Source organism: Sinocyclocheilus anshuiensis, unplaced genomic scaffold, assembly GCF_001515605.1.
Source record: "Sinocyclocheilus anshuiensis isolate Anshui unplaced genomic scaffold, SAMN03320099.WGS_v1.1 scaffold217, whole genome shotgun sequence".
Classification (NCBI taxonomy): Eukaryota; Metazoa; Chordata; class Actinopteri; order Cypriniformes; family Cyprinidae; genus Sinocyclocheilus; species Sinocyclocheilus anshuiensis.
Window position 1 is genome coordinate 95688 of NW_015536538.1, and position 12440 is coordinate 108127.

General features: G+C 40.3%; 1 protein-coding gene across 1 annotated transcript in view; it reads right to left on the minus strand.

Moving 5' to 3' along the window:
- Positions 1–11521, minus strand: part of LOC107696027 (guanine nucleotide-binding protein subunit alpha-11-like) — a 48649-nt gene extending 37128 nt beyond the window's left edge. Inside the window, exon 1 of the mRNA XM_016496164.1 lies at positions 10708–11521. Coding sequence (XP_016351650.1) covers positions 10708–10843 — 136 coding nt within the window. The 5' untranslated portion in view covers positions 10844–11521. The remainder of the gene's footprint in view (positions 1–10707) is intronic.
- Between the last annotated feature and the right edge of the window lie 919 nt (positions 11522–12440).

Sequence of the window (12440 nt, forward strand, 5' to 3'; positions counted from 1 at the left end):
TCCATAATAATGTTCTAGTTGAGGGCATTTATAGTATAGGTATGGGGCCCAAACATAACCTCAAGCCCAGGGGCCCCCGGCCCCGTAAGTCCTGCCCTGGGCAGATGCACAATTTCTTTGAATTTCAAATCATTTTAATTCTACATACAAATTCAAAATGACAATTCTGCATCCTGTGTTCTTACTCAATTCAAAATCAAATTCACAAACTGAAATAGAAAAGCCATTCTCAATTCAACTCTGAATTCTCAACCCTGGAAAACAGATTGTTGACAGGCCTTGCCACCAAACCTGTAGATGAACACCAAGTATTCTTAAATTACACCAGCGATAAGCCAATGATTAACAAAGAGGAGGCAAATCGTGCCAAGTTCAATCTCTGCATTATACTAAAATGATTGGGATGTGAGCATGTTTACATTCGAGCATCTGTGATCAAGCGTCGGCGAACTACAAACCGAACGTTTGCTACCAATGAGATGGCAAGGAGATCGCCTGTGTTCCACAGCTCCCATTCTCTCATCTGTTCCTTCCCTTTAGTGGGCTTGCGTTTCTTTGGCCTACTTTGCGAGGAAATTGATCCGTTAAATGTGTCAAGGATAAGAAAAGGAAAATCGTGTATGCATGCAACATGGCTGACAGTAAAGGCCATTCAAGGTTTGCTGTGTATAATTAGATACATGGTCACCATACAGTCATATTTTACTGTTTGTCGTATAAAGTGACCGAGCAGAAGAAAAATTATAAAAAGAAAGGGAGAAATAAAGAATGACATGCGTGTGTCATCCATCCCTGCAGGTCTCTGTGGCGTGGTTGGAGAATGGCACCTGTTCTATAAATACTACCACAGGGGGAGCAGCGGACGAACTCAGGTCAGTTAACCTCCTTGAAGAATTTCATCAAGGATAACAGAGAACATGTCTATAAATACATGCATGTCAGTGAAAACGAGACTCTCTACATCGAAATCTCACTGTAAGGCAGGTTTGGGATGAAAATATTCACAAATTTCTCAGAGCATCGTGAGGGCAAGGCACCACAGCCTGCATCGCTTCGATTTCACTTAGCTCTCCTCCGAGACCACCTGGCCCCGTTTGGCTCTAGGCGCCGTGTGGCAGCATGTGCATTCAGACAACGAAGCTCTCTACAGGTCGGTTAGGATGCGGGGCTGCTTATGTAAGAGTAAGAATCACCTACCGTTAGGGACACTTCAGGATTCCACTTGCCTGCTGTCATGCAAAATTCTGATGCAGGCCTTGAAGGACCGATAGGAGAGTGAATGGAGGCAGGATAAATATTAACAAAATGCTAGGGCAAATTTTGTGAGGGTGCATTTGAGACCTTTTGCACAGGTGCACGAAAATGTTCTTATTAAAAAACAGTATCTGTCAGCGCTGATGAGCGCTCGTAGGCAGCGCGCCGACCTGTATCGCCGTTGCACTTTGGGAGTCCAGAGTTCGAGTCCAGGCTTGTGGACTTTCCCCAATCTCATTTCCCTCTCTCTCACCCACTTCACTTCCTGTCCTATCTAAATAAACAGGCATAAAACGGCAAAAATACATCTTTTTTTTCCCCTAAATATAGGGTGACCATACGGGCCATTTTTACGGGACGCGCTCTCTCTCACCCACTTCACTTCCTGTCCTGTCCTATCTAAATAAACAGGCATAAAACGGCAAAAATAAATCTTTTTTTTCCCCTAAATATAGGGTGACCATACGGGCCATTTTTACGGGACGCGTCCTTGCCAGGATTTCTATATTGACTAAAATATCCAGGTTTTGGCTGTTTGCACTGTGCAGATCGATCATTGTATGATATTCACGAGAGCTATAGAGAGCAGAGCAGAGCAGACGGCTCCTTATGCTTTCGAATCGCTCTCGTGGTACTTTGGTGTCATTCAATGATCGGTGCGCAGCGACGCTTCAAGTCAAACGAACAAACACGTGTGCGTATTTGCATCGCTTTGATCGTTTTCTGCAGATCTCACCTTCTCACGCGCCACGATTGGTCGATTATATACAATACCTGCATGTTATTAGTCAAACTACTTTGGATGTTTTAGGCAATATAAAAATCCTGGCCAGGACGTGTCCCGTATGAACGGCACATATGGTCACCCTATTTAAATAGTATCTGGATAAATGTGGACCCCAAAAAAAAAACAATCCACACCTACAGTTAGTCCATGTGATAATACAAATGTTGACATGATTATGCTTGGCAAGGAATTGCTGAAACTGTACCACAAAGCATATGTCAATTGAAGTTCCTTTTTTCCTGATGTCAAACAAACATACAAACCACTTCTTAACACTTATAAATAGGCCAATGTCATTAAACCTACAACAGCTGAAAAAAAAAACAACAACAACCTGGCATCCATTATCACAGTCAAAAAACTATTTGTCAGATTCAAGCATGCTCAATATTTATAAACAAACTGTGTTCATGATGTCACTGTTGTCCAAAAATGTCAGCATTTTGTAAAGTCTTCACTTTTGAAGCTATCTTCAAAAACCTTGATTTCCAGTGTTTACATTGCGCTCAGAAGTGGTTTGTAGATTCCAATTAAATTCCAGAATTTGAACTGACGTAGAAAACAGGATACAGAATTGAAGTTTGAATTTAAACAAGGCAAATTATAATGAATTACAATTTACTGAAATGTATCAAATCCAATAATGTAATTCTTAAGAAAAAGTAAAGTTTGTCAAGACCAACTTTAAATGTTGGCTTGACAGCCTTATTTAAAAGTTTAAAAGAAAAATGTAAAAGGCCTGACGTGACGTTTGAAGATTTTATAATCTTATGTTTACTCACCAAACAACATTGAACCCATTCATTTTCATTCTATAAAAAACGAATGTCATACATATTTGGAAAGACATGATGGTGAGTTAATGATGGCAGAATTCGAACAATCATTTTCTAAAATGCCTGTTGAAATAAATTCCACTTCCTGTCATTTGAATCTCAAATACACATGAAAGTAAGTCAGTTGTTCAATTCTGAAATTTGCTCAACTCTGCTGGACGTAAGCCTAAAATGCAAAGAAAACTCTTGAAATATTGTATTCATGTGGACAGAGGGCTGAGACAGTCGAACAGACTGAATCGGCTGACAAAAACATCATAATGCCGCAATGCATTTAGCTGCAGCATAAATGTGAAATAAAAATCCTGGCCAGGACGTGTCCCGTATGAACGGCACATATGGTCACCCTATTTAAATAGTATCTGGATAAATGTGGACCCCAAAAAAAAAACAATCCACACCTACAGTTAGTCCATGTGATAATACAAATGTTGACATGATTATGCTTGGCAAGGAATTGCTGAAACTGTACCACAAAGCATATGTCAATTGAAGTTCCTTTTTTCCTGATGTCAAACAAACATACAAACCACTTCTTAACACTTATAAATAGGCCAATGTCATTAAACCTACAACAGCTGAAAAAAAAAACAACAACAACCTGGCATCCATTATCACAGTCAAAAAACTATTTGTCAGATTCAAGCATGCTCAATATTTATAAACAAACTGTGTTCATGATGTCACTGTTGTCCAAAAATGTCAGCATTTTGTAAAGTCTTCACTTTTGAAGCTATCTTCAAAAACCTTGATTTCCAGTGTTTACATTGCGCTCAGAAGTGGTTTGTAGATTCCAATTAAATTCCAGAATTTGAACTGACGTAGAAAACAGGATACAGAATTGAAGTTTGAATTTAAACAAGGCAAATTATAATGAATTACAATTTACTGAAATGTATCAAATCCAATAATGTAATTCTTAAGAAAAAGTAAAGTTTGTCAAGACCAACTTTAAATGTTGGCTTGACAGCCTTATTTAAAAGTTTAAAAGAAAAATGTAAAAGGCCTGACGTGACGTTTGAAGATTTTATAATCTTATGTTTACTCACCAAACAACATTGAACCCATTCATTTTCATTCTATAAAAAACGAATGTCATACATATTTGGAAAGACATGATGGTGAGTTAATGATGGCAGAATTCGAACAATCATTTTCTAAAATGCCTGTTGAAATAAATTCCACTTCCTGTCATTTGAATCTCAAATACACATGAAAGTAAGTCAGTTGTTCAATTCTGAAATTTGCTCAACTCTGCTGGACGTAAGCCTAAAATGCAAAGAAAACTCTTGAAATATTGTATTCATGTGGACAGAGGGCTGAGACAGTCGAACAGACTGAATCGGCTGACAAAAACATCATAATGCCGCAATGCATTTAGCTGCAGCATAAATGTGAATCTTGGGAGATTTTTATTGTGTATCCTAGTTCCTGGTAGTGAGAAGATGAAAAATCATCTCAATGACTGGCACTAACATTCAGCAGAGATCCACCGCTCTCTATCAGCTCTCCTAACATGGACAGGAGTGACAGGAAGCAACCCTCCAGCTCTAGACGGGCCTGTCACAGCAGCTCGTCACAGAGGCACAGTCATGACTGCATTGCCTTTTTTGATCATGACGGATGTCACAGCATGTTCATATATCCATTATGCGCTACAACGGTGGGTCGCAATCAAACAAAAGCCCTGCGCAGACACCTGATGTGCACGCCGGCCAAAGTTTCGTCACCTGCTAGGTGGAAGTCCAAAGTGCAAATCCTCGTTTGCACTGGCCATGGAAACCACCGTAAAGCCTTGCTTGGGAGGGAGTGGAAATCGGGACGGCGACTGATCGGAGAACAGTTCAAGGGTTGCTCTGAAAACAAAGCAGGGTTTCGTTAAAGGACTGCTTATGACAAAACAAGACAGATGTGTCCTGGGAGCACCACAATTGAAAGTGAAAGTGTGCAGAAGCCAAGGCCCTTACTGAAACATGATGTGGCCGTCAGAAGCGAAGTTTAATCTTCAGTAGGGCAGCCAGGAACAGAGCACTCCAAAACAACTGCTGCCAATGCTAACAAGCTGTCAACAATGCAAACTCACACCAAATCACCAGGCCATTTTTGGTGTGTAAAAAGCTGAAATCAAATCAGCTGGTTTTGTCATTCACATTTATCTGTGACACTGGCCAACCTACCCTTAAACTAAAAGGTTTAGCGCAAAGACACGGTGAAACTCATCTGCATGCAAACGCAGGAGAATGAAAATTTCACATTCTGCTGCAGACTGAAGTTTAAACTCTGGCCTGTATGACAGGAAGACTTTTGACCAACAGAGGATCTAAACGTCACAGATTGACCTCTTGGCTAGAATTAGTTTACTTCATTAAACCAAGAAATTACAGGACACAAAAGAAAAACTAAAGAAAACACAATGTCAAAAAGCACTGAAAAAGAGTAATAACTAAATAAATAAAATGTTATTAATCACATAGATAAATAGCCTCAGGCTCTGTCTCTCTGTCTCTGAAGTAAAATAAATATTAGATGAATGACTTAAAAATAGAAATGTTGCTTTGGAAACGAGCAGAAATAAAGTTTTAAGTTGAAGTACTAAAATTTCAAAATCTAAAACTGAAATAAAAAAGGGCAAGAACCTCTGCATCAGTTACAGAACAGAATCACTTCTACAATACTGTCCATTCCAATAGAGAATACTTAATTTTGGAGGACAAATTCTAGCTTTAATCTGTTTTGACCAAGTACAGAGTGACAAACCCCAGTGCACCCAGCCCTTCCATAGCCTGATAAGGGCTTCAGGGCAGACCAGGGGCAACACAGACCGCATGGACAGCGGGAAAGGGTGGAGCGGGCAGCTCAGTGAAGCGAGAGACCAAATGAATGGCACTGGCAGGAAGTCATGGCCCTGTCAAACTAAGCCATCGAGAAGCTGGATAAAACGAACTCTTTACCGAGCGGGGGTCAAATGGGTGAAGAAGCGGATTAGGATGAGTTAAAATACAATGACTAGAACAACGAGTTCATGAATGACTTCTTAATGAAATTTGAACTGGGCCAAAAACCTTATGTCCATACGATAGCAATATATACAATAATGAACAGTCCATTAGATCCATTAGAACATTCTTGTCAATTTATGTTAAAGTTGCATGGGTGAAAGCATCTCATAAACCGTGGTTCATAAAACACACTGTTAGCATTAACAGTATGATTATATCATCAGGAGAACATCTCCATAATTGAGAGCATGCATGAGATTACAACTTGGTGTAGATGTCATACTTGGATCCCGTAAGATGACAGCAAGATGCAGCATATTTTTGAATGCTTCTTGATTACATAATCTCTGGGAATTTCTTAAATGAGCAATCATGCTTAAGTGAAATGGCTACACACACTACCAAGATGTGCATATGCATAGGTGTTTTGTTGCTACCAAACTTTTGAATGTGTAGAACCAAAGACTTCTGAGAAGATCCGAGAAGCTAAACGACACAGACTAACCTCTTAATAGCCTTCACTAAATACAAACTTTAAGGATGCATGGATTGCAGGGAAGTAGACCAGCATATTTTAACACTTCCAATTTCTAATTTATTAAAAACATATCATAGCCTGTTTCCTATATTTTTTGCAGGGCTAACAAACCGTTACAGTCAGTTACATCTCCAGAAGAAGGCCTAATCTCCTGTACTACTGTTAAGGTTGGTTAAAGGCTAAAAACACAACACTACTTTGATTTCAGAGGTCATACATAAAATATGTTTCTCTGTGCAACTGAAATGATTTAATATCTCACATTGTGAATGACAAAACATATCCAGACTTCAGTTCAAAAGGTCACAGCTACATAAAAACTCTCTGAGCTTTCAAACAATACACAGCACATTACTAGAGCGCGGAGCGCAGACAGCAGGAAAATCATAAACTTAACTTTAAAATAATGCACTTTTTTTTTGCAATAACATTTAAACAATTATTGTTAAGCCAGTGACCTCAGAAGAGAAAATCAGCAATTAAAATGTTTGTCCTGTTAATTTAAATCAATGCATCCAGTACACTTGCTTTCCATTTTGCAGCCCATTGAAAATAGAACACTGGCTACGTTTACATGCACAATTTTTGGTTCAATCGGACTGAATTCATTCCGATTGATGAATCTGAATGTAGTGTTTACATGAACGCTAAATAAAGTGATCGGGTTGATGTGCGCGTTTATACGTCACAAGCTTCAAATCGGAATCGATTTTTTTTTTTACATGCGCACACTGCACAAATATAGAGTTTCTCACTGTTTGCAAATAATAACCACTTTCCTACACGGTTTCTTTATTTGTTTTTAACAGCAGAATTAATATTGATCAATTTATGGATAAATATACTTATAAACCGCTGTGCCGTGCTGCTCATATTTATCACGCAGTAAAAATGCCCCTCCCCGCACCCAAAACAGGTTGTCTGTGGATGAGAATCCAAAACAAGGACTGGTGGGAGGTTGTCCTGCTCCACTTCACAGTTGCCGAGTGAAAGGAGAGTTTTGTAATGTCAGGACACGCATTTATACAACACTTTATTCAAAAGGAAGAACCGCTCGTTCCGCGCGTTACATGCCACTATGCTATTTCTGCATCATTGCACACACGCAGTCCTTTCAGTTTCGGGGTTCAATCCGATCGAGTGTTTACATGCACTCTCAATCGTATTAGAAAACGAATAAACCACCCCTTTCAATCCGGTCGAAATTTCATTCCGATCGAGCTCAATCGGATCGATTAAGGTGTTTACATGAAGGCTTTTCAGTCCGATTGAGCCGTCAATCTCATTACAGACGGATTATTTGGTTGCATGTAAACGTAGCCACTGACCCAGCATGTTTCAGCATGAAAGTGTTCAATGAAAGTCATTCAAAAATAGGACAAATTCTACATTTCACTGAATTCAACAGTGAATCTGCATTACCTGTATCCCAAGCAAACTGTAAAGCCACAAAGAGATGATCCTAATGAAACGGGCATTGGAGATGCAAGCTTGAATCAGATTCAAAACAGCCCTGCCCTGAAAGGCACAAGTAGGATTATTTTCTGGAGTCTGGACTAAAATAAAAAAGCTCTAGATGATAAATATTACTTCAAAAAGTTTGTAAGAGAATATCAGAAAACGCTCAAACACTTTTATACAAGCAACTTACCTTGCATTTTATCAGTTCATGCATCAATCCCTGGGAATCAAACCCATGATCTTGGTGTTGCTAGCACCATGCTCTACTACTGTTTGACTACAAGTAGATCATAGCGCTGTCAACGCCAAGATCAAGGGGTTTGATCACCAGGGAAAGCATGAACGAAGAAAAATGATAGAGAAAAATCCTACATGCAATCTGTGTAGTTTTGGATAAAAGCATCTGACAAATGCATACATGTAAGACATTTTTGTGTTATTAAACTTTCAAAAGCACAGCTAAATTTAATATACTATGCCAAATATGAAATAATTAGAACTGGTCCATATAGCAACAACAACAACAAAAATCATCTCAGGCTTTTACCAATATTACTTTGTTGTTTTTATTTTTTTTTTCCAATCAGACAATCCATAATTTTGACCAAAGTGCCACTGTGGCCAATTAAATGCATGACATGATAATACAGTAAATACAGAGGGGGGGACGACACATAGGCAGCAAAATTTAACATGAAATGTTTTTCCTGAAAATATTTCAGCACAGGAATATTGCCACATAGAGACAATGCTCTCGTACAGCCAAGCCGCAAAACAAGATAGCACAAATCTGGCCGAAAATCGTTGCATATACATTTGTGAATATCTGAAATATCACCCAGCCCTACTAATAACCACAATTTTTCAAAGCTTAACTATCTAGACTAAGCTGTTTTTACAGAGTGAGACGCTGGTTAACAGAAAGCAGCTATGGTATCAGCAATGAAGCAAATATGTGTTCGCAAAGCCTATTAAGGTCTTGGCTAATCCAGACTAGCCAAGACTTATCCAGAGTTAGGCTGACAGTTTTAACTTGTTTAGGATGGGCCATTAATAGGATGACTGAGCACCAACAAACTGCTTTTTTTATACTTCCTTTGGTGGCACAGGGATAGCATATGGGAGAGAACTTTTACTTATTAATTCTCTCATAGCGGTAAAGGTCAATCTCATGTATTTTCACAGAGGTCACAGAGCCACATAGGAGCCACTGTGTCCTCAGAATCATTCACTGTTACAGAACTGCTCCTGTTCCTATCCAGAGTTCAAGAACGATTATGCAAAGCTTGGTTTGCGTTGACAAGCTTGCGTGGTGACAACTTAAAATAAAAGGTAAAATAATCCTGCATACAGGTTCACCAATGTTTCAATTAACAGATTCAAAATAACAAAAATCTAAATTTCAAGACAACTGACCCTTCCTTACACTCCCCTTCCCCCCGGTTAAATGTATCTACGTCAAACACATGCAGCCTTGTCGGGAATCCTGTAGATCTTTAATTTCAGAGAAAACAATTTACTAAAAATAAATCATATTGTTCATGGAAATCTCAAGTTCATTCCAATTGGATGTTCTGTAAAGCTTCTCCGAGTTGGTAACCGTAACCAAGGTGGGCAGAGTTTAGCGAGGGTCAATTGGACTTCTTTTCCGCAAGATTTCACCAAAACTCACACTTCTGTCCATCTCTCCCTATCAGCTCACTGTTTCATCCTACTGTATGATCCATTTTAATACGGGCAGCTCATTTTGTGGTTTCAAGCGGAAAAACAGTCCTGACTAATAGGAAATGAATGAAGGCTGTCCGTGTCAGATATCACTGCTTACCAACTCACTGAGTCATAGACAGAACAGCAACCAAACTTCACAGCTTGATAAAGCATCCAATTCTCCTTCCTTGGGAGTAACCAGAGTCCAGTGTGCAGAGCACTCACGCCCTCATAAGGCAATAACTGTCCACCATTTTGAGATAATTCAACCCAGGAATAAATGCTAAAAGTGCAACACGACCAAAATTTGACAGGTGGCACAGACTGACGCGGTAATGCTCCCAAGATGCACATGGTGACTGATGTTTTGCACTCAAGGCTGATACTTACATACTAATTAATTTTTTTTCTCATTAACTTGAAGATTATCAAGGGGAAAAAAACATCATCTGCACCAACTAAAAAGCATTTACGTCCATCACTAAAGCAATAAATGCTCAGCTGACATGCTCACAAACCTCTGCCTGATTTCCCTAAGATTTGAATACTGTAATCCGACAGGATTCATGCAGCTGCACAAACCACAAAACATTCTCGTTTAATTTGCACTTACTGACACTGTGCAAAGCAACTCTGCCATACAGTACAGTCATCCTCGATTGCACATTTGCACATATTCCTCTCTCTAGCTGCATGCAACATGCAATATCATACAACAGACCACTTGGGTTGACTCATAACACAAAACTGACAGCTACAAAAACAAACCAGCCAGTGTACAACCATTTCGCCTCTGATGTACACTAACATGTACATGCATATGCACATAACAGAGAGCATGCTGAGATTTGTGTGCTGTTGCATGCCAGGCCCTGCCCAGCATTCAGCCCGCATATGCTAACGCGCTAAGGCCTTAGCACTATTCGCTAACGCCGATAGCCTTTAAACTATTCACTTGGATTAAAAAAAAAAAAACATTAACCGCAACCGCCTCAAATCTACGCTACAAAACCGCCACCACGATAAAAGCACCACAAGTCACCGTTGAAAACCACAGCGAAACCTGTCGACTGACTGTATATATGTGTGTATGAGTGAGTTTAACGGCGGCGGCGGAACTCGTACCGAGCAGGAGCAGCTTCAACTCCCGTCTCGAGTCGCGTTTGTCTCGACGCAGCTGCTTATCGATTTCGGCGTTGATTCGTTTCGACTCCTTGGCCTCTTCGCTACGGCAGCAGGCCATCATCGACTCTAAAGTCATCCCCACTGCTTTACTGTACACAGCCCGGCCTCGTCGGGGCTTCAGAAACGAGAAAAAAACACACACGAAAATATCAGTGGCCGCTGGAAAAAAAAGGCGGGTAAAAATGAAATAACCCCCCAATCCTCCTCTGAGGAAAAATATTAAGAAGAAGAAGGGAGGTGAGGAGATGATCTGAAGGGGGTTTGAGAGTGGGGGAGGGGGTCGGGGGCCTCGCGCGCTGCGTTCAGTCCTCTCGCGGTGAGCGCGAGCCTCTACCCCGCGTGCGGACCGCGGCAAAATCACGGAGGTAAGAGAGGAAGAAAAACCCGGGAGGATGAGGAAGGGAGGGCAGCGTCGACGACGACGACGAGGAGGAGGTGGTCCGGGAGCCTTATCTCGCAAATGATTGAAAAATCCAGGGGAAACTATCCTCGCGTGCGTCGCGACACTCCCACAACGGCTCCGTGGCGGCTCACCACCAACACGGGTCCCGGTGAAAACGGGACAGATCGCACAGTCGCGACATCCACTTTCCCTATGCCCCCCCTCTCCAGCCTTATCCACCCCTTCAAATGGAGGAAAAAGAGATTCCTCCTCAGAAAAGGTGGTGAATGAAGCGTCACTGCTTCACAGCGAGTAATTGAATAATGCCAAAAACATTCCCTTTCGTGTCGTTTTGTGTCACAGGAGCGCTCAGCCACAACACTTGTAGAAAAATGTAAATTCCTATAAGGGGGAAAAAGCCCGTTGCCTTTAAAAATGGATTATGGCATTTGTTTTTTTTGCAGATGACAGCAGCGTCTCCTCCTACATCAGCGGAGCTGCGTGCGCACACTAGCGTGATTCCAAACGGATGATTGACAGGGAGCGAGGGCTCGAGCAGGAGCAGGAGCAGGAGCGGGGAGGCGGGAACTGTGAAGAAAACCTTCTGGAGGCGGATAACAGGAAGGAACTGTCATGTTTGGTCGACGGCACAAGTCAGTCAGGCGTTCAGAAAGTGCTCGCTTGCCGGTGTGTGTCGCTTATTCTGAGGGAATAGTGTGCATTGAAGTCTCGCATTATAGAACACATTTCTACATATATCATGCTTAGCTCGCACTATATAAATATACTTTAATGATGCCAAAAGGGAAATTGTGAATACGATTTATAATAATAATAATAATAATGAAACGAAATAATTATGATCTGCTGTTTCACTTATCAGATATCACTTTTGGATAAAAGCGTCTGCTAAATGACTAAAATAAATAAATCAGATAATTAAAGTACTTTATTAATCCCGCGAAGAAATATTTGAATAATGGTTATTAAAGGGAAAATATGAGTATTCGATTATTATTATTATTAGCATTGTTGTTATGATTACTACTTTCTTTTTTATCTGACTAGCCACATGGGATTTAAAATCTCTGCATATCATTCTAGAATTACTGTCCCTCACAAAACGATAGTAATGTAAACTTCTTATTTATGAAGGCAAAAATTAAAGAAGTTATGAAAATCTTGTACATATAACAAGAAATATGACAAGGCTATATCTTGGTATCGCCTGTGTAGGCTGTTAATAATTTAACGGTGCTGTAATTAAACATCACAATTGTTGAACTCTGCC